Source organism: Colletotrichum aenigma, assembly GCF_013390185.1.
Source record: "Colletotrichum aenigma strain Cg56 chromosome Unknown KSG_Cg56_contig01, whole genome shotgun sequence".
Classification (NCBI taxonomy): Eukaryota; Fungi; Ascomycota; class Sordariomycetes; order Glomerellales; family Glomerellaceae; genus Colletotrichum; species Colletotrichum aenigma.
In genome coordinates this window covers 1961567-1989520 of record NW_023500907.1, presented here as the reverse complement: position 1 = coordinate 1989520, position 27954 = coordinate 1961567, and the positions used below count along the sequence as shown (strand labels likewise).

The 27954-nt window shown below is 54.9% G+C and overlaps 4 protein-coding genes across 4 annotated transcripts; 3 read left to right on the top strand and 1 right to left on the bottom strand.

The window, feature by feature from the left end:
* Positions 1-4053: 4053 nt before the first annotated feature.
* CGCA056_v000519 (Early growth response protein 1) lies at positions 4054-7023 on the top strand (the record flags this gene model as incomplete). The annotated part of the gene is made up of 3 exons (XM_037315780.1): positions 4054-5745; positions 5801-5925; positions 5976-7023. The coding sequence occupies 3 exons, from the start codon at positions 4054-4056 to the stop codon at positions 7021-7023; spliced, it is 2865 nt and encodes a 954-aa protein (XP_037184558.1).
* A 3601-nt stretch (positions 7024-10624) lies between these two features.
* On the top strand, positions 10625-11839 carry serhl (Serine hydrolase-like protein; the record flags this gene model as incomplete). Its single annotated transcript, XM_037315779.1, has 2 exons — positions 10625-10861; positions 10916-11839. 2 exons carry the CDS (start codon positions 10625-10627, stop codon positions 11837-11839), a joined length of 1161 nt encoding a protein of 386 aa, XP_037184559.1.
* A 337-nt stretch (positions 11840-12176) lies between these two features.
* On the bottom strand, positions 12177-16503 carry BEA3-1 (ABC transporter BEA3; the record flags this gene model as incomplete). Its single annotated transcript, XM_037315778.1, has 7 exons — positions 12177-12203; positions 12256-14469; positions 14530-15250; positions 15306-15400; positions 15450-15831; positions 15910-16183; positions 16239-16503. The coding sequence occupies 7 exons, from the start codon at positions 16501-16503 to the stop codon at positions 12177-12179; spliced, it is 3978 nt and encodes a 1325-aa protein (XP_037184557.1).
* Positions 16504-18844: 2341 nt separating this feature from the next.
* On the top strand, positions 18845-20885 carry CGCA056_v000516 (Histidine--tRNA ligase; the record flags this gene model as incomplete). The annotated part of the gene is made up of 6 exons (XM_037315777.1): positions 18845-18896; positions 18969-19093; positions 19214-19371; positions 19428-20120; positions 20178-20232; positions 20286-20885. 6 exons carry the CDS (start codon positions 18845-18847, stop codon positions 20883-20885), a joined length of 1683 nt encoding a protein of 560 aa, XP_037185711.1.
* Between the last annotated feature and the right edge of the window lie 7069 nt (positions 20886-27954).

Here is a 27954-nt window from a genome sequence, read left to right as displayed (position 1 = left end):
AAACTAAAACGGGGGGTGGCCGCTTTCGTCATCTGCGACCAGCCAAGCAGAGGCCGCAGAGCAGAGCAGAGCAGCAAATGCCGCCCGCCTGTCATCTGAAGTTCCCGACTTGAGGTTGTCTGGTCTGGCGCGGCGGCGCGCCAATGGCAGTTGAGAGCCGAGGGAGGGACTTGGGTCGAGTTGTGAGGATTCCGCCGCGGTGCGGGTGTTGGTGGAGGAGACGACGTGGAATCAGAGATGCAGCAATCAGATAGATGCAGGGTGAAAGATGAAGGCGGGGCGCCAAGCTCACGCTACGTGAGAAGCTCACACTAAGGCAGGAAGAAAGGGTACTTGCGGCCAGTAGAAAGCGGAAGTACCGCCGCGCTACTCCACGTGCGGGAAAGCACCTTGACGGCAGGTACCGCGCCTCAAAGACGCGCTGCGTAAGTCTCCTAGAGAAGGGTTCCATCATCAGAGATTTAGTGGACGACGTCCTATCAATAGCGGCTTAGTACACTGAAAATGATGTATCTCTGTACCGCCGATGGTACCTAGCTAATCACACCTCACATGTGGGTCCCTCATCGGAGGGTCCCACCGCACCATTCCTCTTCGGGATTTCCGGCCAGGCCCTGGGATGGCACGGATATTAGAGCCTACGTAACGCTCTTTTCCCTTTTTCTCTGGGTCTGGAGGGACTGAATGGATGCTGGCACTGGCTGGCCTTGTTCACATCCATTTCTGATAACGCTGCAACGCGTGTGTTTCTTTCCCCATCAAACACGTCTTCACGGGGGATACCTGGATACCTTGACACCTTGACACCTTCCAAATGGACGACGTCGCTTGCCTGATGTCCACCCTGACGTCCACCACGAGGCTCACCTGCTCACAATTCCCAATGCTTCTTGCTCGCCGTCCGACTCTCGAGCGCCTTGCGCGTGGGGATTTGCCGGGGGAGGCTGCGAGGGACCCTGGATCATCACTAGCCATGTTCCCCGTTGGCTTGCAGTAGCGTACTTTTGTGCGCTACACGCTTCCAGTCGCTGCACTGCGCTTGCTCACCTTCCAGGATCACCAGACTGTTTCTTCTCAGGTTCCTCCTCCGTCGCCGGCCGGCGGAGAGGACCTTTCCGCTACTCGATTCTGAACATCCACACTCAATTTTGTTTGTCTGGGTCAAGATGCCTTTCGCAAGTGTCGAGGACCCCGTCCCGCCCGCCAAAGTGCGGCGGTGAATCGGACACAAGGCAATTGGCGCCGTGGCTTGCCGTGTTGGCGCGCGTCCACGAGGGGCCACGAGTCAAGCATGTCGACTCAATTGACTTTTGCCGCAGTGCTCAGTGATCACTACCTTAAGGAACCTTACATGTGTAGCCGAGCAAACATGCGGCAGGCAGGGTCCTTTGACGAGATGACAGCACTTTGCCTGAGACTTCCTGGCATTCCAGCAACAAGAGACGGACCGTCGCATCGACCATGGACCTTGAGATGGGTTGGAGTTGACATCCGCTGCCGCCGGCTCCAAGACTGGCTCGACTTGGCTACAGCCGCTCAAACACCATTGGAGGGACCTTCAGGTTTCGTCCACCGGGCGGGCATCACTAAGCGGCCGGCCTCCACGCCTTCCATGGGACATGGCTGGTCTACGGAGGTCTACGGATAGTGGTCAAGGTTGAAGAAGTCAAGGGTGCCTGCCGCTTCGGGCGATTTGCAGATTATCCGATTTGCTCCAATATGGATGGATACTGAGGTGCATCCATCCGTCCTCCACATGGGCAGCGATTGACACTTCGGATTCCTGACCTGTCCGGACTCTTGTCGACATGGCGATCGAGCGTCGAGCCTTGAGCCTCGGGGGGGCCTGCCTCGGGTCCTGTCCTGAGCTGCCATCAAGCGAGCTGCGCTGCGCTGCGAGCTGCCGGGTCGTCTGATGGTGATGGTGATGATGACGAGGATTGTCGTCGGCCCTTTCAGCCTCACAAGTGCGTCGAGATCGACAGGTGGTGTGCTGAAGTTCAGGTCCAGGCACGCACACACGCTGTCCATATATGCTGGACCCTGCCTATTGACCGACGGGCTGAAGGTCACTGGCACGGGGGGGACAAGGACAGACAAATTCATCGGATGGTGGCCGTGCGCGTGCAAATCAAGATGAAGATGAAGAAAGAAGACACACAAGAAACAGCAGCCAGGCAGTCCAACGATGCGATGCGGAAAAGCCGCGACGTCGACGTCGTCTCAGTGCTCGGCCGTTGAAGGATCCTTGCGACGCCTCGCCGGGATCTGGGTCCCATTCTCCAGCCGCCCTGCATAACTCCAGACCTGGTCGTTCCACCAAATGCAACCAACGACCGAGTTTTGGGTTTCGAAGCTCTGGCAGCTTGAGCCTTACCCTTTTGAGGAGCAGCGCCGGGCAGAGGATGACGAGGCCACCCCCGATCGCTGTCCTGTGGTCTCTCTTGCGCCGTGCGCCGGGCGGCTTAGTAGCGCATGTAGGGGCGGCCCTCGCAGAAAGACGCTGTTTGGCCGTCATGGCAATATACTCACCACCGGCGGTCGACGTACTTTGATGTGGCGCTCAGAATAATACCCAGAGTACCGTGATTTGCCTGACGCGGCACCTCACCACCCTCTCCAGGTTTCCAGGTTGCTCTCTGTTTTGTTTCTATGGCCTTTTTGCCTTTTCTGGTCCCGCTTCGAGCCGCAGCTGCTCTTCTCTCGTCTGGCAACTTGCCTTGCCTTGCCCTGTCCTGCCTTGTCTTCCTTACCTGGGACCTTGGACCCTCGCATGGTGCCAGTGCCGCCGTCAAACCCACGTTTGCGTTGCTCATGCGCCTCGTTGAGTGTCCGCACTTGCATCTCCATCTTCACACCCCCAGGGCATTTTCCCAAGTCCCAATCTCAAAGTACGTACCCTGTTTTTTTTTAGAGAAAGGTTTCCCGCCTAATTGTTCCTTTCTTTCTTCCCGGTCCCTCCCCTACGCTCCCCATACCTTTAAGGTACGGTACCTACCTACCTTACATCTCTATCTGCCTTACATTACATTGCCTTGCCTTACATACCTTACCTGTCTTTGACATACCTTAACTCTCAGTCTCCAGTTCCAGTTCCAGTCTGAGAGTCAGAGAGCCACGAGTCGAGTCCGGTCCAGTCCAGTCCAGTCGAGGGTCGGTTACTTTTGCCTCTCACCTTTGCCTCGCTATATCTTTCCACGCCTTACCTAAAGGTACAACACCTCCCCTACCTCCCCTCCCCCTACCTACCTACCTGCCTACCTACCTCGCCTTACCTTGCCTTACCTTGCCCGGGCATACCTTTGCCTTTAAGGTCTCCGTCCAATACACATACAGCTCCTCCCCAGACCAGATCAGACTGGCAGCCACCAACCAGCCCAAGGACGTAGCTGAACTGACCTAAGCTCAAGAAGGGATCAAGCCCACCCATACCTTACCTTAAGGTGCCTCCGACTACCAACTATCTTACACCCTTACCGCACACGCCCCGAACATCAGGTCCTCTTCTGGCCTTGCAGTTCTTGGCTGCAGCCCGCCCGATTCGCGCCGCTGCTGCTGTTGTGCACCTACCGGTACTGGGCTGTCTTTGCACTGCACTGCACTGCACTGCACTGCGCTACCCTTGGCTCTCTCCCGTCATTTTCCTCCCATCTCCTCTCCCGACTTCCTCCCACATCGGATCTGGATCTGTCTGTCCATCCTGAGGCCAGGTAGCAGAACTTTTTTTCCTGCTCCCGCAATACTCTGTTTTTCCCCCTTTGTCATCTCGCTGCCGACTCTTCCGCCCGTACGGCAGCCACCCAACTCCCGTCCTCATCCCCCCCCCCCCCCCCCCCCCCCCCCGAACCGCGTATTCTTACCGCTCCCGCTCCGTCCGGCGCCGTTGGCCAACATTGCGGCCAATAGCCGGACCCGCTCCGACGTCACTACCTTAATATCTTCCTCTGCTGGACCACCACCACCACCACCACTACCACTGCTGGTGTACCCTCGAACTGCAGAGCCGAACTCCCGGTACCGACGAGCAACGAGTTTGCGTTGCTGATTCCCCGAATGAATTCCTCCAACAATCTACCGCTGGCCTCGGGGCCGTCACCGTCGGCTACCATTGTTGTCTCAGCTCCAACTTTCGCCCCAAATCCGAATGCTCCCTCACAGTCTGTCTCGCCGTCCCCTGGATCGGCCGCCCAACAAAACCAGCAGCAGCCTCCGTATCCCACTTCCGCCCCGGCCAACCAGAGCCACGCCGCGACAGCCAGCCTTTATCAGTGTGCCCATTGCCAGCGACGGTATTCTCGCCCCGAGCATCTCGCCAGACACATCCAGACTCACACTCTCGGCAAGCGTTTCGCCTGTCAAATATGCGGCAAAGCATTCGCCCGCCAGGATCTTCTGAAGCGCCATGTCACTAACCACGAGAACGACAATGACCCCAACAAGAAGAGACGCCGGACCGACACCTCGCCTGGTGCTGGTCGCGTATCCCACGCCTGCCGCCCTTGCGCTACCGCTCGTGTCAAGTGCGAAGAGGTGAAGCCTTGCACCCGCTGTCGCAATCGCAACCTCAACTGCGAGTACTCCTCAACCGAAGCAGGCTCTGCAGCCGCCATGCACCTCCTCCACCTGTCCGGAAACCCCAACAACACCACAACCTCCACCCCTGGCTCGCTAGCCACGTCTCCGTCCCAGTCCGCATACGACAGCAGCCCCTCCGCCGCGTACCAGCAGCCTCCCCAGCACCATGCCGGTCTACCAATGAACATGAACGGCCAAATTGGCTCGGGGCAGCACATCAAGGCAGAAGGCGGTCAATTGCCGACCCCGGATAACGGCATGGAACCTATGCCGAACGCTATGCCCGTCAATTACGAGATCGGCGCACAAGGTGTCGATATGGCTATGCCCTTTTCCGATTTTCTGCAGAACGTCATATACGAGCCGGGCATGGAAGCGTCGAGAATGGCCGAAGCGCAAGGTCTCGCCGTCCTGGACTTTTGCGACAACTCGAATCTGGAGCTGAACGAGGTGGACTTCGGGCTTCTCGATCACTGGAACATGGATCACATGAACCCTGGCTCAAACCAGAGCTTTACGCCGCGCACCGATGACTCCGTCGACCTGGTTCAGATGCGACAGACACTCGTCAAGGTCTGGACCGACTCTCCGTGGCAATGGGCGCCCAACAACAAGGACTCTGGATATGTCGAGCATGGCAACTTTTCCGTACCATCGGGCGACACCACCAGCGCGGCCTTCCAGCAGAGCCGCAGCAAGCACCCGAGGATCGTCAAGGACAAGCTGGACCAATCTGGCCGGGATCAGATCTTGGCCATCGTTCTGCAGACTTGCAAGAACGACGCGATTATGACGCGAGTCGCGTCCTCGTTCCCGTCGCTCGAGGTCATGGACAGCCTGATTCACATCTACCTGGCTTCGCACTTTTGTCAAACGTCTCAATGGATTCACCACGGCTCGTTTTCCATGAACGCACAATGGCCGGAGTGGCTTGCGGTCGCAGCTTCAGCTGGAGCTACTCTTACTCCCGTGCAAACCTTGCGCAAGTTTGGGTTCGCTCTCCAGGAGGCGGTCCGTGTCACCATTCCGGCAAGGTTCGAGGATGCCAACACCACGATCAAGAACCTGGGTCTGGTCCAGACGTTGATCTTGGGTCAGGACATTGGTCTCTGGAGTGGCAACCGACGCAAGATGGAGATCGCCGAGTGTCACCTCATGATCCCAATCACTGTAAGTAATGTGCTCGGCTTCTCCGTCCAGGATAGGGTTGCTAATGCGCCAACAGATGATGAGGTATCGGGGCAAGTTCCAACGAGCATCGTACCCCCTTGTCGAAGTCAATATGTCCGATGAAGGCGAGGTTTTGGAGAGGAAATGGAGGGCCTGGTGCGAGCGTGAGTCGTGGAAGAGGTAAGCATGCTCCTTTCCGACCCGGGATACCCTTGCGCTAACATATTTAGACTACTTTTCCACTGCTTTGTGCGAGACGCTCAGACCTCCATGACAACCCTCACCAACCCATCGATGTCGTACTCGGAGCTCACCCTTCCCCTCCCGGAGGCTAAGGAGATGTGGTTTGCGAAAACGGCAGCGGAATGGAAGATGCATTACTTGGAAAAAACTGCCGGGCAAAGCAAACGGCCCCCATCGATCGGCGACCTATTCCGGGATATCAACCTCCTGGCGACCAACCGCCAACGCCTTGATTTGCAATTTGCAATCTCTATTTACCTGCACGGCTATTGGGCACTCATTCTCGAGTACCTCCAGCTTTGTTCCGTCTTGCGTACCCGGACTTGGCTGAACAACACTGGGGGCCATTCGGAGGAGGTGCTGCGCTCGAGACATGCCGAGCTCTGCAAGGACCTGCAGGGCTTCCTGCATGTCAGCACGGACTGGCACGAGATGCTTTCAACGCAGGAGAGCTTGGTTCTGCACCTCCTGATGATGAATCTGCACTTGTCACTAAACGACTTGCAGCTGTTCTCTGGCAAGGAGGGCGAGGACCAGGCTCGTCGCGTCTTTGGCGACCTACGCGAGTGGTCGCAAAGCGCCGAAGCTCGCCAGTCTCTGTGGCACGCTGGCCAGATCTTGCGCCAAGCCAAGATGTTCCCTCCAGGCCATCTGAAGGACTTTTACGCTGTAGCCGTACACCACGCGTCTCTGGCCATTTGGACGTACGGAGTTGTGACCAAGGCGGTGGGCAACAAGCCGACGCCACAGACCGGATACGAACAGGAGAACGTCTTCCTAGACGGCACTGAGTCGACCGTTGTACACCGCTTTATCGGCTTCAACCAAGGTCGTCCAGTAATTTTAGGACCCATGAGCAGAGCGGGCGCAACCGAGGCTTCGGTCGACGACCCCAAGGCCTGCATGGAAATCGCCCACGAGATCCTCCGGGCCAACTTCAGAGACTCGACGGACACACATCCGCCGATTGTTGAGAATCTTTGTCTTCTGATCAAGCAGCTAGGGCACGCTGCTTGGGCTGTTGGCATGTCATGACATCTTGCTTGTTTACGAATATCATAACCACCACTTATTGTCTTTTTTACCTTCTTCCTTTTTACATCAATTGGCGGAGTCTAGAGCGGGCGGGCGGATGGATGGATACCCATGTACCAAAAAGCAATCCTTTGGCGTATTTGGATAGGGTTATGTGCTTTGTGATGAGAAGCTCACCCATCGAGTTGCATCAGTCTCAATTGACGACTTCATGACCGAATACTCTACTCCTATTGGAGGGCCCCCCTTTTGACATGTGTGACGTTGTTTCAACCCTTTCAGCAACTTTCAGTTTCTTCTGAACATTATGCTTAGTGCTCAGACGGCCCCCCCCCCCCCCCCCCCCCTACCAAAGACCACAAAAAACCCTCGCAATACTGCCCCTGCACCCGCATGAGGCAGAAGTCAATCGGACCCTCCGAACTCGTCTGGTTGGCCTTGAAACTGCTCGGACTAGCCCCACGAAAGACCTGCATATGAAGTCCAAGGGCATCCCAACTATATCAATGGATTCAGGCGGAAGACCCCGTTCACCGACGTTAGCGAAGGCAGACTGTCCAACTCTGTACCGCAGAGGCCTACGCGGACTGCTCCGCTTAGGGGGCCTGCCTGCTTGTTCGCTGCGTAAAGGCATTCGTATACTCAGTACAGAGAATGTAGTAAGGCAGGCTTTAGACTCGCCGGGATAGCCGGTTACGCAAGCACACGCTCCATTATGATGGGCAACTTGTTTGCACCGCCTCCCCTAACAACTCGCCCTATAGGGCTCTTAACGGTGTGGGTGGTATGTGTGTCTGTGTGTGTTGTACTAAGTAAAAAAACGCGCCTGCCAACACGTGTGCTCCTACGTAAAATATGCCGCGAGTCATATTCCCCCCTCCCCGGGATCAGAGCTCTTATCGGATGTGTGCTATTAGTTAGGCGTTGTCGGGTTGATGAAACAGCGAGAGAGGTACGGATAGAGACACAGAGACAGAGACACACAGAGAGAGAGACGGAGACCGAGGGGGGTTAACCCATCCATCGAATCGGATCGGGTCGGGAAGAATGGGGAAGAAGAATGGGGATTTCTCTCAACTCTCTCTGCGACTGTATGCTCGTAGGGTGAGCAGAGGTTTTGCAATTGAGTTTTGAGTTTTTTTATTCTAAAAACCCCCCGGCGCGGCGCGGCAGGAGTTGCACTCAGACGAACCCCCAACGGCCGCTGCGACGAGGAGAGAACCCGAAACCGAAGCAGTCAATGCCTGTAGCTGGTTTTACCCTACTACGCTGTATTCTTGCCGTTGTTTTTAAACACCGCAATATGGTCTCCTTCGCTAGTCTAGCTATTTCTCCGGCTTGGCAAGACAAGCGCGCTGAGAGGGCATCTCGAACCGAAGCTGGGTTTCAAATTGCATCATAGGCCGTCTTTAAGCTGTAAGCTCTATTCCCTACTCTCTCCTCCCCTCCCGTTTCGAGGAGAGGGCTGTGAGCTTAACGATGACGGAGAAAGAAAAAAAAAGGGGGTTGCAGCTCTGTCCCTACTCTCTAGGTGTGATGTCAGATGCCAATTCTTAATTCTATCTACCGCCGGTCCTTGCGCGCGCGCGCGCGCGATGCTCTATTGGTGGCTGCGGACATGATTAAGTCCGCATAGATTGTGTCCACTGCCAAGGCCGCGGTAGACTTTCCTAACCAATTTTTTTTTTTCTTCTCGGGGAAAACTCTCTAATCATGGCAGATTCAGAAAGAAAAAAAATCTACAGCCCGCAGTACAGACAGATCTGATGCCCGCAGATGACCGACTGCGATCTGTGGGAAAGAGTAATAGGGGGATCGGGTCGGGTATCGTCCTTCCGGCCTTGGAAGGTCGGAAATGTGCGCTGCAGCATGTGTTCGTCTTGTCCGGACCCCCTGAGACCCCTGACGCAAGGACGTGCAAAAAAAAAATCAAAAAAATCCATGTAGTTCTGGAAGATCGCCGTTCTTGTTCTTGGGTCGCGTGTCATGATTCGCGCCGGGATAATCTATGTGAGCTTTATTTTTCCGGATCATCCAAGGCGCCCCAAACTTTGTGGTGTCAGTTAGTGGGAGCCGGTGGTGCTAAAAACTCTACTATGTACAGAAGACTGGCTACTACAACTGATTCAGAGCCAAGACCCTATGTCGTCTCGACTGAATCGGACCCATTGTCCAAATTTCGGGGCTGCACGTGTGCTTCGCCTCGCCCAGTTTCTTTCACATGATGGTATGGTCAGGGAACCAGGAAAGTGAAAGGGACAGGATTTTAGCCGCCATCGCCAAGGGATCAGATCCTAACACCGTGATATCAAAGGTGTCCACTGACAACGGTGCCGGCAGCCGTGCGCCCGCGCAGATGCATCGTGCCTTGGAACGCGGAGCATGCCCCGAGATTCGAAAAGATTGTAGTCGGAAGCCGTTCCGATGCTGTTACGACCAAGGAACGAAATTTGAGACTGCAGGGCGTCGCTCGTGCCGGTGGGAGGATCCAGCAAAGTAATCACGGGCAGTCCGGACACACTTATATCAGTTGCTCGGGGTTAGGGTTGCCAAAGGCTAAGAGAGCCGTGACATCCGACGTACTCTGCAATGAATTTTCCGTGGTTTCCGGGAAATCCGGCCGCTCTATCCACTGCATCGTGATCAGGCCTGCGTTGTGCCTGCGTGCTCAATTATTCCTGTCGGAGACGATAGTAGTAATGATAACGACGACGGCGACGGCGACGACGACGACAGAAATGACGACAATAGAAGTAATAATAATGGAAGTGACGACGGTAAAAACGACGACGGTAAGGTAGATAACAGCCCCAGAAAAGTTGTCAACAAAGCACAGTGAAATAGGCGGTCTCATGCGCAGTCATCTCTCATCTTTTCTGGAACGCCTGTATTTGATCCGGCCAAACGCAACATCAACCAGCACGGACTGAATGAGGAAGCCTTCACGTGGGCGGATCAAACCGGACAAGCCCATCTCAAAATCACAAAGTGAAGCCATCGCGATCTGAGGCTGCAGCTTGGGGTCCGGGTTCTTGAAAGTTTAAACAGACAAAAGTTCGTCCCAAAGGTAGGCACTAGGCAGTTCCTGCCGAACCCGTTCGTTACCTGTCAACCGGTATTTGTCCTGCAGTGTGCTCCACTTTTGACCGGGAGAGGCCGATCCACCAGTCGCCGCCACGTGGGGCATCTGATAGGGATATCGGTGCCTGCCTGAAAGTGAAGGGACCCTCCAAGATGTCCAGCTCCTTCATTGGGCGGCCGCACCACCCAGAGGCCCGCTGATGCCGTCGTTGGACACGAACCAACGCGGCTCCGAGGAGAACGTCATCCGGTGGTTTCGCAGCTCTCGCATTCACCTGGTCGGCAGCTTACACGTGAATGTGCTGCGTATACTGCCTTGCGCTGCGCGTGTGTAACGATTCACGATCCAAGGGAGGAAATTTGCGAGGGTCGCGATAAGGGTGCAAACTGCGACATTCACGTCCCACTTTCCTCCGTCCCGGCCCGAGTCATCCGGAGCAGCTCGATCGTGAACATATCTCGCATCTTCATCAACGAGAAGTAACTGCTGCCAAGAAGAAGGAGAGAAAACACGATCAAGATGGACCGCATCCTCCTTAGCTCGCCCATCGAGCCTCGCACCATGGCCGTCGTCGCCACGACGGTCGTCGCGACCATCTCCCTCCTCTCCCTCGCCCGCCTGGGCCTGTACGTGAAATGGAGCTCCTCGATTCCCAGCCCTCTCAAGACAAAGATCCCGGAGCTCACGAGCGAGGAGATCAAGAGACTTCACTATCGCCCTGACCACTTCCCGGGTGCCCGCGATGTCGAGACGCCGGTAAGTACCTCTCTGATATCTCCGCGACGATAACAAGACTAACGACCCCCCAAGTACGGCTGCATGCGTGTGTATGAATGGGGCTCAACCACCGGCCCCAAAGTCATCCTCATCCACGGCATCAGCACATCCTGCATGACTCTCGGCCTCATCGCCCACGCCCTCGTCGCCCGCGGCTGCCGCGTAATGCTCTTCGACCTCTTCGGCCGCGGCTTTTCCGACGGCGTCGGCGACCTCCCCCATGACACCCGCCTGTACACCACCCAGGTCCTCCTTGCCCTCGCCTCCTCCCCGCTGGCCTGGTCCGGCCAGAACTCCATCAGAGTCATCGGCTACTCCCTCGGTGGCGCCGTCGCCGCAGCCTTCACGGCCGCCTTCCCCGACATGGTCGAGAGCCTCGTCCTACTCGCGCCGGCCGGCATCATCCGCGCGGCCAACTTCGGACACCTGGCGCGGCTCACGTTCCAGTCGGGCATCATCCCCGACCGGATCCTCGCCTCCATCACGGAGAGCAGGCTGAAGAAGCCCCTGGCCCCGAAGCGGTCCAACGTCGTGGAGGACGAGGACGACCCGGCGGAGAAGCTGGTCGACGTCGCCGCCGCCGAGGCATCCTCTCCTGACGGCGGCGACCTCCCCGTCGAGCAGGTCGTGCGTCAGTACATCTCCTGGATGGTCGTGAATCACCGCGGCATGGTCCCCGCGTTCATGAGCTGCGTCAAGCACGGCATCCTGACGGATCTGCACGACACGTGGCGCGCCCTGGGGAGGAGGAAGAAGGGTACCACGGCCGTCTTGATCGGCCGGGCGGACGAGGTCATCTTCGCGGAGCATTACACCGAGGACGGGCTGCCGCTGCTGGGCGGCGAGGAGAATGTGCACTGGAAGGTGCTCCCTGGCGGGCACGATTTTGTTATGACCAAGAAGGATTTGATCATGCGCGAGCTCGATGAGTTCTGGGGTATGAAGGTGCAGGCGTAGAATTAACGATACCCAACTAGAGGCATGGAGCACACGGTAGACACGGGATGCAATTTTGTGGCGGCTGTTTGGCTGCGAATTCGTTGACGTTGCATTTCCTTCAAGCGGCGGCACTCGATAGGTATTATTCACGAATCGGAATTACTAACAGTACTAGTGGCAGTCGGCTTCCTTGCAACTCTGCCGCATATTATTTGTTGATCTTGATCTAATGTGTGAGGTTTTTGAAAAGTACAACGGATGTCTACATGAGAAGCGAGGGGTATTCTGTCCTGACATCAAATACTCAAACACGCAAACGCCCACCATTCATCAGCCGAGTGACAGTTTCGCAATCCTAGCGATCGAGCGCCTGGCTGTGACACTACGCATTCTGTCAGTACAATTCATGGATTATCCGAGAGTAGCAAACTTACCATGTGCCAGTAAACCCCCTTCTTCTTCAACAGCTCCGAATGGCTGCCCTTCTCCAACAGTCTTCCCTCGCCAAGCACGAAGATGATGTCCGCGTTTTGAACAGTCGCCAGGCGATGTGCGACAACGACCATGGTACGTCCTTTTCCAGCCCGTTCAAAGGCAGCCTGCACACTCTTTTCGCTCTCAGAGTCCAGAGAGCTGGTAGCTTCATCGAGAAGGAGGATATTCGGGTTCCTGATCAGTGCGCGGGCAATGGCGACACGTTGCTTTTGGCCACCGGAGAGCGAAACACCCTTGCTGCCAATGTTCGTGTTGTAACCCTCTGGAAGCGATACGATGAACTCGTGGATTGAAGCATCGCGGCAGACCTGGTGTAGACGCTCATCAGTGACGGAGTTCTCATCCACGCCCAGCAAGATGTTCTCTCTGATTGTTCCTTGGAAAAGTGTCGGCTCCTGGGCAACCAACGACAGGTTCTTGCGATACTCATAGACATTGATATCCTTGATGTCTTTGCCGTTGCACAGAATAGCGCCCTTTTCGACGTCGTAGAAGCGTTCCATGAGAGAGATGATACTCGTCTTGCCACATCCAGAGGCACCAACAAGCGCAGCAAACTGCCCCTTCTCAATAGTCAAGTTGAGTCCCTTGAAAACCGACACGTTTCGAGTCGGGTACTTGAAGTGGACATTCTGCAACTCGATTCGGACGCCGCCTTCCGTGTCCGGGATCTGCTCAGTCACTGGAATAATGTCCTTGTTCCTCGAATCACGCATGTTGATGATGCGGTTGGATGCCCCAGTGACTTGCGCCGCGTTGGGTCCGAAGCTGAGACCTTGGCCGGCAGCTTCAGCTCCTTGGATTACAGCCATGAAGCAGACGAAGAAGTTCTGTGGACTGTACTCGCCGGATGCCAACAAGCGGCTGCCGTACCAGAAGATGAGAGCTTGGCAAGCCATCGAAATCGAATCCGAGAAGCCGAAGACAGCACTGGTCCACCTCGCTTTTCGGAAAGCGTGGCTGACATGATCCTTGAGGAGCTTCTCGTAGCGAGTACATGTGACGCCCTCCAAAGTCAGGGCAGAAACAGTCCTGAATGCCCCAATAGATTCCGAGGCGAACTTGGAACTCTCCGCGAAGACAGCGGCATTCATCTTGTCGAACTCAATCTCGTACTTGAACCGAAAGTAGCCTCCCGTCAATCCAATCGGCATGGTAACGCATAGAGCCACCAGGGCCAATTTCCAACCAAAAGCAAACGCAATGCTGATGGCTCCGACTATGTTCAAGATTGCCACGTATACCATCGCCATGTTAAGACCCAAAAGCTCTTCGAGCTGCTTTGGATCCCCAGCGACTCGAGCTGTCAAGCTGCCGTGTGCGTTCTCCTCTTCGTCGTAGAAAGATGTCTGTTGGAACAGGATCGCCTCGAAATACTGCTGCCGATATGTGGCACAAATGAAATGAGCCAAATGGGTCGCGACGAAGCCCATGAAGAAGTACGACAGACCAACTCCGATCGCCAAAATAACCCACATGAGTGACCAAAAGTTGCTGTCGCTGCGAATCTTATCAGGGCCGTTATCCGGATTGAAGACGACGATGACTTTGGCGAAAAGCCATGCCTGCAACGGAGTGCCAGCTGCAGCACAGCCCGCGAAAACCACAGTCAGAATACAGAGGAGCCATCGACTTCTCTGCTCGTAAAGCAGTCTGCCAAAACTCTGGAAGAGGTTGCGATTGACAGCCTGCGTCTTCTGCCGTGTGCTGTCGGCCTCGGATCGCGCAGCGCTCTTTTCGCGGTCGAGGACTGCTCCCAAGTCCTCTTCCTTGTTGTCTGAGTCGCTGTCTTCCGTTTGGTCGCCGAGCGAAAGTTGCTGAGCGTGCACAAGACCATAGTATACCCCTTCGTCGTTTTCCAAAAGACTTTCGTGTGTGCCTTGTTCAACAACTTTTCCTTTCTTGAGGACCACGATCCGATCGGCCTGCTTGATGGTAGACAGACGGTGGGCAATCGTGATAGTTGTACGATTCTGGGATATCTTATTGAGGGCAGCTTGGACGATTCTCTCGCTTCGGACGTCGATGGCGCTGGTGGCTTCGTCCAGAATGACAATTTTCGGTTTTCTGACGATGCTTCGGGCAATGGCGATGCGCTGACGCTGGCCGCCGGACAATTTTGCGCCACTGTCGCCGACTTGGGTGTCGTATCCCTGGATTAAAGTCAGTATGTTGGGCCGTCGAAAGGAGTTCAGATAAGAAGAAGCACTCACATCTGGCAGACGATCGATGAATTCGTCGGCAAAGGACTCCTGGCAAGCTTCCTTGACGAGTTCTCGCTTCTTTTCCTCGGTTTCGTGTTCCCACTGAGAGCCGATAAGTCCATAGGCGACGTTGTTGAAAATGGTGTCGTTGAACAGGAATGGTTCCTGCTGGACCAAGCCGATCTGCGAACGCCACCACTTGACATCGATATCGTCAAGAGCGTGTCCGGATGTCGAGATTGAACCGGCGAGCTCAACGTGTGGACCGGTCTCCTCCGGCTCGGGCTTGCTCTCTTCATCGTCCGACTCTTCCTTGCCCTTCTTCTTGTTCTTCTTCTTCTCGGCCTCCTTCTTCTTGTCTTTCTCGATCGTCTTGGCGATGACATATTGATCCTGCAACGTGTACCATCGCTCGATAAGGCCCACGATGGTGCTCTTGCCCGAGCCAGAAGGTCCAACAATAGCTGTCACCTTGCCGGACTCGATTGTTAGATTTAGTCTATCAAGAACCTTGACGTGGGGTCTGCTCGGGTACGCGAAGGTGACGTCTTCGAAGACAATGTTGTCGTTGGCCGATACTTGAGGTTCTTTCAATTCTCCCGTGGTGGGGGCGGGAGCATCGATGACAGTGAGGAACTCGCATGCAGCTACCATTGCCTTGCCGATAGCAAGCAACGGGGTGCTGATTCGCTCGAGAGACATGACCACAAGCATGACGGACATGAGCACACTACATCGAAGGTTAGCACGGGGCGACTGGCCGTCTCCTGAGAACCTGCACTTACATGATGACTTCGCCTACTCCGTCGACTCGGCCGTCGACCCAAGAATGAGTGCCGTACCAGAATGCCAGGCCAAACGCGGAGAACAAGGCAAAGAACTAGATAGAGTCAGCATTCAATCAACTTGTACGCAAGAAGTTGACGCACAATAAGCCCAAACTGGAGGGCTAGTAAAGGGGCTGTGAATTGGCCCTTCCGTTTCGCTTGCTCGACAAAAACCGCGTAACGGGCAGCAATCCGATCCTCCGCTCCGCATGCGGTGACCATTCGAATACTGGAAAACGCCTCACTGGCAACGGCAGATGCCTTGCCTTCTGCCTTGGTCATTTCAGAGTGACCCTTGATGATGAGAGGCAAAAGAGCTGCCAGAACGACCAGAATGAACAAGATGCAAGAGGCGGTAACCAGTGTCAAAGCCCAGTTATAGGTAAATGCGATAACGATGGCGGCGATGATGGTGCCGTTGAACTCGAGGAAGACTCCAAGCTTTTCGGAAATACCAATCTGAAGAGTGTTCGCAGTGGACGTGCTATGGAAATCATATTAGCTTGGCTCTTCCTTTTCCAGGTGCAGCACCCCGAAACCCAGAGGACTGGGGCTCACTAACATGGTGCTCGATGCCATGCCTGGTGGCATTGAATCAAGGACGTGAATTGTTTGGCCAAAGAGTCGGTGGAGGTAGTGCAAGCGAATGGCAGACGACAATCGGATCCCTATCATTCGAAAGGCGAACTTGTTCGTATAGTTGAGAGCGAAACGGGCGAGGAAGAGAATGAATAAGTACAACGCCTGGCGGTCTGCGGTCTTCCTGAAGTCGTTCCGTGCGGCCTCGTTTTCTGCTGAAAAGGCATTGAAATCGTTTACAAGCTGTCCAAAGATGACTGTGTGCTGTATTAGAGACCAGAACGAAAGGATTTTGGTGAAAGCACATCTTACTATTCATCAGAGGCAGCGTGATTCCGGCGGCGATGGAAGCCAAGCCGCCGACGATGTACGCCAAGATGTCCCATTTCGTGGCGTATGTAAAGACGCGGGCGTAGTCTTTGAAAGCAGGTTCTCTCTCAGGTCTAACCTTGGGTTCGGGCGTTGGTTCTGTATCGTTGCTTTTGGCAGATTGGTCGAAATCCTTCTTTTCGTCCATGACGGCCACGACGGGCGGAATACCATCCGGCTGGGCGGTATCCTTATTGATAGCTTCCATGCTAGGCTAAGTTCGTCGGGCAATTCAAATTGACATGTTCTTCGACGAAGAAGAAGTCGAATAGAAGGAGAGAACCAGGATCAGTATGCCTATGGTTGAAATGTGAAAGAAGGAAAGAATTCGCTGATTGGGTGAAAGCGAGCTATACGCGTAAAGCAATTGGCCGGTAGGGTCAAAGAGCGTAAAGGGAGAAGGAGCCGAGAGCTGGGATGCGAGAATGGTCGAGGGGAGGAGGATTAAAAACAACAAGACGTCGTAGGTAGAAGATGACGCCACAACTTCGCGGAACTCATGTTCGATTTTTGACGACCAGGCTTGGCTGCCACGAGTCCATTACATGTATCATTCGTTCCTTCTCATTCTCAGTCTCCCGCAGTAACTCGTAAAACTGCACGTCTCGTAAAACATCCCGAAGCGGTTAAGGCCAATCAGGATGCCTTGAAATGGCAATGCTGTAGGGATGCCGGCCGGGGGCCAACGGTAGTGGAGGGATCCTGGAAGTCAGCCGGACCCATATTTGACCCGTCCAGGAATGGCCCAAATGGACGGACGGGCGGTGCACGCGCCACCGACTGCCCTCGCGCTAGGGGTTCGCCCGAGTTTAATTGGAGTTTCCTTCGTCCTCCGCAACGAAGGGACTTTCTCGCGTGGATGGAGTCGTTACATGCCTCCCACCAGTTTTGCATCATGGCATGGGCAGCGGAGCAGCGGACTTCACCAGATTCCAGATCTACGAAGAAGACGCCTTGCGGACTTTGCATCTACAAGACCAATCATGCGAATAGTAGGTCTGGAGGCTGCAATCAGGTTTACGACCAAACCTCAGAACGGCGTCATTCCAGCCTGTGTTCAGCGCTTCCAACACACCACTTCCAGCGGCGATGAATCTCACTGCAACAATTCATGTCGCTAGTGCTCCAGGCAGGTGCAGGTTTACTTTGTTTATCTGGGATGAAGACAAGCCTCATGTCTCGCAGCTGCTTAGCGTCGTAAATCCACCTTAGCGTCGTAAAACATGTTGCTCGAAGTTTTACGGGCCGTGCGCACTCCATGCTTCATGGCCACCCAAGCCACCTCAGTTCCTCTTCCGCAATCAATGTAAGGACGCTGAAGTGGCCACATCATCGAATAACACCACTTACAATTGGTGCCTCAGTGACTCATCTCCGCCGCTGGCGGTGCTCGATCATCTTGGATCAGCTTGCACGTGGTCTGTGATGAATGTGACTGCTGCTGCCTGATCTGCCTGCTGGGCGTCCAGTGTTGGCATGAGATGTGTCTTATTGTTGCAGACTCTGACGACTGAACGACTCCGATTCCAGCCGCTCGGGAGGCGCCAATCTGACCCCGAACCCCATAGGTAGACACCGAGACGCGGCCCCGCTAAATCTGTCCAGTTCCCCATCTTACCGCGTGGTGTTCTTACCATGTCGGGTTCGGACTGCTCAAGAACACCGACTGATCCCGACAAGAAACGGCCAAATGTGGGCACACCCGAATACTCGTACCGGCACCACCCATTGTAGTAGTCCTAGTAGGACACACTGTAGGACCAGAGAGTTCAGGGCTGAACCTTAACAACGACAACATGCTGCTGCAGCTTTCTCCAGTCGATGATCTACGAAATGAATGTCGTCGTACATCTCGTCGCTGTCGATGGAAATCAAACCCGTCTGATCAAGGTTCCCTCTCATCACGAAGTCTCATTGCCGTAGGGTTCACTATGGGTTTCTCCACGAACAAAGTAGCGATTCACATGCACAAGTTTGAAATAACACTGCGACGAATCAGAGCAGGAGTTCTGCACCGTTCCAAACGCACCGTAGTACACTCTTTACCGCAGCACTTGATGAACAGTTCCTGCGGTTTGTTCAGACGAAGAATCACCCCACCATGGCAACTGCCGAAGAATGTCCGGTTGCTTGCAGCCTTATCAGATTGACAGGGATCTGCCATCACTTGCAGGACACATCATTGGGCAACCCACAAGTGGGCATATCCCAGTCCACTCACAGCCTTGCATGCATTTTTGACCTCACAAACCCCCCAAAACTCGTCGCAAGTCATTCGGCCCCTCCAAAACTTGCGATTGAGTCACCAACACGATCCCTGGGCCGCTTTCCCTTTAAGACGGTTCCCCTTTTGCGCAACGCTCGAGAAAGCCAGGTGAATGAAGATCCAGCTGCAAATTTTCTCGAGGTCTGCCAGACCGGTCCGCCGACTGACTCTTCTTTCTAAAAGCCCGTTTTCAACCCCTCTTTTGCCCGCGGGCCGCCCCATTCGTCGCGACTTTTCCTCCTCCGTCCCCGTCTACCAAAACGAAGACCACCAATTGCCCGACATGGCGCCCAAATCCAAGTTTGAGCTCAAGACCCCGAAGGGCACCAAGGATTGTTAGTCGATACCGCTGTCGCCTTCGTGCCGCCAATCGTACGACCCGGACTAATATTTTGTGTTGATTCAAGGGTTCGGCAAGGACATGATCATTCGCGAGAAGATCTTCTCGCAATTGAAGGATGTCTTCCAAAAACACGGTGGAATGGAGCTTGATACCCCTGTTTTTGAGTTGAAGGAGATTCTTTCAGGCAAGGTACGACCCGACCTTCGCATACTCCCCTCCCCCACCACGGAGGGTATACGCGAACCCCGCGATCCACTTCCTCCGAACACCCGGGGCCGATCTTGATACTAAACAATACTTCTCCTATAGTACGGTGAAGACTCGAAGCTCATCTACGACCTGGCCGACCAAGGGGGCGAGATTACCTCCCTGCGATACGATTTGACCGTCCCCTTCGCACGATGGCTCGCCATGAACAAGGACATCCAGAGCGTCAAGCGCTACCACATCTCAAAGGTCTACCGTCGGTACGAACTACCCAGGCTATGATCAATTCCATTGGCAACAGGCTAACCCATAACAGTGATCAGCCCGCCATGAACAAGGGCCGCATGCGCGAATTCTACCAGTGCGATTTCGATATTGCTGGCACCTACGATTCGATGCTCCCCGACGCCGAGATTATTCGCATTGTCGTCGAAGTCTTTGAGGGCCTTGGTTGGAACGGAAACTACACCATCAAGCTCAACCACCGCAAGATCCTTGACGGTATTTTCGAGGTCTGCGGTGTTCCCGAGGACAAGATCAGGACGATATCTTCCGCCGTCGACAAGCTCGACAAGCTGCCTTGGGTGGACGTGCGCAAGGAGATGACTGAAGAGAAGGGTCTCGACGGAGAAGTCGCCGACAAGATTGGCGAATGGGTTGTCCTCAAGGGCAAGCAGGATCTGCTCAGGAAACTGCAGCGCGACGACAAGCTGTCTGCGAATGCCTCCATGAAGGCCGGCATGTCCGACTTGGAGATGCTCTTCAACTACCTCGAGGCTTTCGGTGCTCTGGACAGAGTGTCATTCGATCTCTCTCTGGCTCGTGGTCTTGACTACTACACGGGTGTCATCTACGAGGTCGTCACAGAAGGGTCTGCGCCCACCGCCACGCCCGGAGCGGACGACACAACAGTTAAGTCCAAGAAGAAGAGCAAGAACAAGGATAAGGACGATGAAGATCGCTCAGATGATCCCAGCGTCGGTGTTGGCAGTGTTGCTGCCGGCGGTCGGTACGTTTTCCAAGGTTCTCCTTTGCATCTTGCAGCATGCAGCTAACGGCTCGACAGCTATGACAACCTCGTGGGCATGTTCTCAGGAAAGACCCAGATTCCGTGCGTCGGAGTAAGCACGTCTTGTTCTAGAAGCACACTGCATGATCACTGACATTTTTCTAGGTTTCCTTCGGCATCGAGAGAATCTTTAGCATTACCAAGGCCCGCATGCAGGCCGAAAGCGAGGCCCCCCAAAGCACCGTGGACGTCTTCGTCATGTCTCTGGGTTCCAAAGCCGGTCTGATTAAGGAGCGCCTCGAAGTTTGCTCTAAGTTGTGGGATGCTGGCATCAAGGCCGAGTTCCTTTACAAGGTTAAGCCGAAGTTGCCCAACCAGTTCAAGGCTGCTGAGGCCAACGCGACGCCGTTCGCCGTCATCCTCGGAGATGAGGAGGTTCAGAAGGGTGTTGTCAAGATCAAGGAGTTGGGTCTCCCTGAGGGCCACCCCCAGAAGGATGGCGAGCTCGTCGACATGGCGGCGCTCGTTCCCGAGGTGCAGAAGCGCCTGCAGAGGAAGCGTGAGTTGGACAACCTCGCCAGGGGAGCTGAGGGTCTGAGAGTCGTTGGAGGACTCAAGGGTGAGGCTGTCAAGAGCGCTTCGGCGTCTGAGGTTGGCACTACTGTCGAGAAGCCGGCCGAAGCTGCCACAGAGGAAGCGAAGCCCGAGGAGGCGAAGCCCGCAGAGGCGGAATCAACGGAAGAGAAGCCCGCACCGAGCGCATAAATGATGGCATTATCAGCGAGTTGGCAAGTAAAATAAGATAGAAATCTCTTCGATGACTGGCATCGCCAGAACTCCCGTCTTCCGCTACACTACGTGTCTTGTGCTTCCAAGGTCTACGTCGTGAATGAGCCAGTACTGGCCTTCGTATAAAAGGGTAACAATACAGGTGAGACCGACCACCCCTTCAATTAGCAGGAGTCATCTCTCGGGAAAGGAACTGCCAATGCCAGCAAAACTTGTTCACCGGAAACTTTACGATCTATCGACTGGAACGTTAGTGCTGCAACAGCCGTGGCTCTGAACTTCTGTTATGCCAGAAATGCTGCCATGTTGCATATTCTGTCACTCGTCCTGTCGTCCCCAGCTGTTGCTTCTGACCTTGAACTACAATCCATCGCTTCCCAGAACGGAGTTAACATAGGAGATGTTGCTGATTCTGGTGTTATGCTCGGGAGACGGTCTATTTTTCCTATACTAGAGTGACCACTTTCCCTGTAGCAATAGACTCTGCCTCGCCGTCTTCTTCGTCTGTACTATTATTATATCCAACGTTGTCGTCATCACTTAGAGTTGTGCAGTTTACAGGAAATATAACCACGCAGACATTGAAACATTAGGCGGTCTCATTCTGTCCCTCGAACAACTTCCGCCCAACCAAGCAACTGCAAACACCAGATAGCCTCCGTCAACTAGGCCACATTTGGGACGCACATCTCGTTGCTCACCCGGTCACTGATTAATCTAGGATTCCAATACTCAGGGGGCCTATCTCTACATATTCTCAACTAACAGAAAACATCGGCAGCCAACTTGAAGCTCGCTTGCATGCACGATACCGTTCTCCCACTCTAGCATGGCAGTCCGATGCATCCTCATACGCACCACGCTGGCCAGAACATTAGCGAAACTGATCTAGCCACGAATTACCCCACGGTAACATCGAACGGGGGTCCGGGACAAGTCGCCTTGCGAAACACACACTCGCCCACCCACCGGCTCCGGACTTGGGAGCGTTACGCCATCATGGACAGTTCCACCCCGCGACCCCGGTCCGGGGTGGGAACGCTGTTTCGACTTTACTCTCTCGTTCCTTGTTGGTGTTGCAAAGGCACAGCGTCGAGGTCGCCGATAACCAATACGCACACGCACATCCAACCCAGACGAAGGTGAACCCGCGAGGAGCCGTCTCTTGTCAAGCTTTTCTATTTGGCCGCGACTAGCATTTAGCATCTTCAGGTGAATCGTCCAGAAAGATCCGCGAAGATCGCCCAGGTCCTGAAGAGGGACTTGCATCGATCAGGGAGCTGCTTCTATGCCGCACTGGGGTCCAGCTTGCGAGGGGGAAAACGTCGATGCTCTCGGACAAGTTCACGTCAACGCGTCGGATGGCACGCATCTAAGACGGCACGGGGAAGGGGGGATAGTCCGACGGTTCAAGCCCGTCGCTGTCGGCACCCTGGTCTAATCACCGTCACATCATGCCAACAGTGGCGTTTGTAGTCTCTTTGACCACCACGTGGGGGGAGGGAAGGAGGTAACGGTAACGACGAGAGACAATGGTGTAAGCAAAAGCACGCCAACCCCGAAACAACCAACATAAGTCCCCTATTTTCCTCTCACATCATCAAGCCTCCAAGTTCTCTAGCTCCGAACGCAACGGCGGGATTGTCAGGCACACGAGGGGCGGGCACTGGGACGACGCTCTGGTCGTCGCACCAAGGAGCCGCTAGTCTCTCAAGTCCCCAATCCAATGGGGTCGCGACGCGACGAAGCGTCGGCTTGCTCAGGCTATCTGTTTTTTTCTCACCTCTCGTCGCCCGTTGCGTCTGAGAGCTAGAGGAAGCAGGACTTGATGCGGGAGATTGGATGTATGCGTTTTTAGACAACTAGTTCGTTCACCCACACAAAGCTGATCGCGCGTCGTGGTTGATGAAGAGGATCTGAGATTGGCAGGACGAGAAAAGAAACACGCCGAGGCCGAGGTGGTAGAGATTGAGATCACCAGAGATTAGGTTGTTGGTCCTGCTGTGTGTGGGTGCATCGCGCAAGAAATGTCATCATGCTATCTCTTGCCTCTCGAAGTTATCGTCTCTGTTGCATTTTCGAGTCTCTCTTTTACCCCTCATCCAAACCCTGGCCCCAACACTGGTGATAAGCAAATCTGTGGAGAGCAACGAGGGCCCGTTGCAACGTCCCCGGCTTGAACCCGTGATCCCCGCGACAGGGTGTTGGAGCCGGGATTGGGAGGATAAGAGCAGGAACTATTGCTTGGGTTGGAAGGTATTTGCCAGCCTCGTTCAAGCGTATCACAAAAGCAGAAATGATCGATAGCAAAGCCTTGCAGTTGAAGAGTAGATCGACGATGCACGAATGGACTGATTGATGGGTGAAGGATGGGTGATGTGGTGTGGTTTCCGTGGGCTACTACTGCACGACGAACCGAGCCTAGGTGCATCAACAAGCGGTCTGAACTTTCCTTCTCTGGGGTTGTCTGCTGTTAGTTCTTTTTGTCCGTTGTCGTAACGTTGATGGCGCTTCTTGCTGTCTTGCCCCGGACATTCTGGACGCATTTATTTCGTGTCCTGTCTGATAGTACGACTTGCTGGCGTCTGCACATGATGCATCACGAATACGTATATGCCAGTCTCAGGCACTCGAGGCTGCCGTCTGATGTGCGAAGCTTTCGCTCATTGGAGCCAAGCTTCTCGAAGAACTCAGGTCTGGCGTTTTACCTTATGGCGAGGAAGCTTAGTGCGAAAGGAAAAGCAGGTACGCGGAGCACAGACCTCGGGAGTGCAGCTGGAGTGCAGCTGAGTGCGACTGTGATTTGAGTGATTGGAGGCTGTGAGGTGCATGCCGTCTGGAGTTTTCTTGCTGTCTGGAGATCTGTGCGGGAGAAGCTTACAGCTTGACGGCGTCGCCCTTTGGTGTGGGATGTTTCGTTTCAGTCCGTTTTCGATGATCCGGAGTCCGTGAGGTGAAGCGTGGGAAAGAACCGAACGCAGAGGCCGTCTTTTGGTCACCCTTCGGATAGGTTTGGCGGCTCTCAGACACACACCCCCTTCCTTGCCCGACTGGCGGTTTGTTTGTTTGTCTGAGGGGCGAAACTGCGAACGTTGATTGTACTTGTTCCGGACGGCAGGCAGTGGGAGAGGTGATGGGTTGACAGGGGGTCCCGAGGCAGAGGCTCGAACACAACTGTGTGCTCTGCAGCATGTGGATGTATGTGTGTCTCTGGTTGCGCGAGGCGAGAGGGACAGCACGGTGGTTGGTTTGCGGTCCGGTGGGAGTCAACCAACGTCCGCTTGCTTGTTCCAAACGGGGCCTCGTGCGATTTTACCCGTTTGCTTGCTTTTTCTCGCCCAAGTCCCGGCTCCAGAGACAGCGGATGAAGCAAGGTTGCGCTGTCACTTCTTTTTTTGTGCGTTGTGGAAATTCAGATCCGTGTGGCAGTTGTTCCATGGAATCTTCTCCGACGAAGCCTCGGCGTCGGCGTCGGCCCCCCAGCGCTGTTTTCCTCGGTGCTGTTTGCGAGTCTTTGCTTGAAGCTAGAGATGAGGGCTATCCGCTTGCCGATAAGTGAATAGTGATATTCATATCGAGGTTACCATGTGACTGGGCGTGGAGAAGATGGCATACGGGGCGGCGGGAGCTGTCAGGCAGTTTGTCTGCTGTGTGTTTTATGTCTCAAGCGGAGACAATGTGGTCACTGGGGCAGCGTTTTTCATGCAGAGCTGGGCACAGTGGGCAGCAGCAGGGCTTGTCAGCCTGGTCTCGATGCTCATGGTCCAATGCCGTTCCGTACCCAAAGATTGCGCGCGAATCCGGTCCCCCGGTGTGATTGATTACTGACTGGGTGATGTGATGAGAGGGGAAGGTAAGGAAGGAGATCGCAGGCTAAGAGGCTGCTGTGTACGTACTGAGTATGGATGTGCAGTAGCTAGGTTGCCAGGTTGCCAGGTGCCAGGTCGAACGTCCCAAGTCGAAGGAACCGTCGGGCCTGCGGGCAAGGGTTCTCAGGTGTGGCCTGGGAGATGCAGGAACTTCAGGAAGGTAGACAAGCAGCTGTGATTGCCAATTGGTGCGAGTGGGTTGCGAAAAGCTGTCATTCCGTGTCATGACCCTTGCGTGGTGGTGGGAAATGGGCAACGTTCTGCAAGGGCCAATTTTTGACCCATGGCCCTCCAGGGACAAAACACGATGCGGTGGCTGTGGGATGAGGAGAACGAGGCAGGCGAGCCTGGCGAGATTTCCAGAAGGCCCGGCAGCAGGGGGGTTTCTTCGAGGATTCGAGTCTCTGGAGGAGGCTGGCCCTTCTTGGGAAGTTGGGAGAGTGGGAGACGCGGTGTTGGAAAGTGAAGGTCGCCCGAGGAAGGGAACCGTCATGGAGATCCGATGCAGGGGTGGAATTGGCCTGTCCCGTCGTTCGGTAGGTAGCCGGGTGCTGGCTTCCGGACAGCACCTCACTTCCAGGTTCCATCCATTGCAAGTTGAGAAGTTGCGAGTTTGTGTTGCGGACAGTGCAATCCGCAATACCGCAACACACGTCCTTGACAAGAGCAAGAGCTGCCAGTCCCGCTGCCGGTCCGTTGTCGACGGTCGTATCCGTGTGCCGGCCCGTCTTGTCTGTCAAACGGCCCAGGCCTTTTTCATCCTCACTTTTCTTCTCCTTCTTCTTGTCGTGCTGCTTCCACGGACAGTTGTTGGCTTCCAGACGTGTCTTCCGTTCCCTTTCCATCAAGCAAGGGTTTCGTGTCTAGGAACGGTTTTGCTTCATTCTGTTCCTCTTCCCCCACGGGCACAACCCACCACTTCCTGGTGTGCCGTGCGGCTGCGATTGCATCAGGATGCATCATCCCTCTTGCAAAATGACAAGAGATCAAGTCATCAACTGAAAATTGACGGCGCGCGAATCATCTCCGTCCGTCCCGTGCATCCACAACGGCACCGCAAATCGCGCCGCGTCTCTTCCCACTTCCCCTCCATTTCCCAAAAAACCTGACTCTCCATCCCTGTTTGGGTATCGTGTTCTCGGGTTGCAATAGTCCCAGCACCAAAGCACCGCCCGCCCATCCGCGTTGGCTTGGACCCTCTCTGACCCGTCCGCTTTGCACTGTTCAGGACTAGGGCCGTTGCCGCGAACTCGACCACCACGGAGCCACTCGCCCACGAATTGCCCTCATTTTGGGGCCGCACGCACGACGAGAGGCACCTTGGGAGTAAGGGCCTTCCTAGCACTTCCCTAGCCTTCCTAGGGGAACCATTCCTTGCTCTCCTAGTCTCGTTGCCAACATTGCCTCCTCTGCATAGTATGCTTACCAGCACGGCACTACGCGTACGTAGCCAGGTACGCCCAACAGCGAAGAGTACACGCAGACAACACGCACGCTGATGCTACCCTCATATGTAATGGATGTATTCATAGCAAGCAAGGTGGACGGCATGCGCATGCATTCATGGTGGATAGCCGCCAACGACGACAAGCCCAGGGCCAAGGCTAACGCAAGGGTCGACAATCTGGCGCCGCCGTCCGGGTGCCAGGGGAACACACGCGAAATGGAGACGACATATGCAGGTCCTGGTCAATCACTCAATCAGAGCAGCATGCATCCAACACTGCACAATACGTGAGAGGGAAAAAAATCTCCTTGCGCAAGGCCAATGGCCACGCCTGAAGCTTGTTCCCCTTTTCTCCCTAGTCCGTTGTCGATGCGCAAACATGCTACCGGGCCACTGGGCAAACTCGACCAAAGCTCGAGCTCATCTCAGGGCCGAGAATCATCTCCCCCCCCCTGACCTCTACTTGAATACCTCCCTCCCCCCAACGAAGTACCCTCCGGGCTTGTTCCTGAGAGCTTCTTTCGTCTGTTCCCCAACCTCGTGTGTCGTTTCTTCTTGTGTTTCTCGCATCGTCTCGGGCCCGTTGTTGTATCCGCTCCGCCATCGTAGCCGCAAACCCACGGTGCCATACACAACAGTCAACACTCTCACTCACACACACGCTCACTACATCAAGGCTTAATCACACTCAGCCTGCCACGTCGCCGCCGCTTCCTTTCCTCGGTCTGTTCGGTGTGTCTTCCGTCGTCATAATACAGAGCATCCCCGTCCCGCCCGGGTGTCACTTCCTGCGTCCGCCTGTCTCGGTCCTCAGCCGCCACCACTCCACCGCGTAACCGGACAATCCACTCGTCCAGACCTCAGCTCTCAGAGAGTTGATCAGCTTTGCCCTGCTTCTGTCTCTTCGCCATTCAGCCAGCCTCACACAGCCTCTCTCTCTCTCTCTCTCTCTCTCTCCATCTTCGAGTCCTCTGTCGTGCCACCGCAACCCCGGCTTTTGTTACCTAGTCACGTCATTGTTTCCCAAGTTCATCCTAATAAGCTACCAAACCACACTCAACACGCACCACCACCAAGCTGTCGTTCTCCCGCGAAAGACCCTGACGTTGGAAACACCTCCAAAACCCAGCCCGTCTAATACACTCAGTACCACTCTCGAAGGACTCCTGACGCAAACCCCAGCGGGAGATCATTCTCGGTGCATAGACCGAGCATCCCGCACGCGACCTTTGGAAAAAGTTCAGACGACTTGAGACTGTTCCCGAGTCCCGGTACACCACCCGTTACGCATTTTGGGGGGCACTTACCCACTTACACCGAAAAGCGAGTCATCGTCCTTCGGTAAGGCCTGGACTCTTCCATTTCAGCTACCTATTAACCGGTGGTCATCGCGCTGCTCGCGATTCCTCGCTCTCAACTCTGGATGGTCCTTCCACCTCGGCTGTCTCGATAGTTTACCCCTTTTGGACGACAGGTGACACTAACACTATCAACCTCGTCCAACAACACGGCTACCTGCCATTGGGTTATATCAACGTCGGTCCAACGCTATCGAACTTGGACGGCAACGAAAGTCTACGAGCCCGGTACTACGATTGGCCCGGTCTCACATCGGACGAAAAGGTGGCGAGCTGAGTTAAGCCTGTTCTCCTGAAAGTTCAGCAGTCGGCAGAGAGAAAGAAAAAAAACTCTTTCTCAGCAAACACACGGTCTAATTATATCGATCACG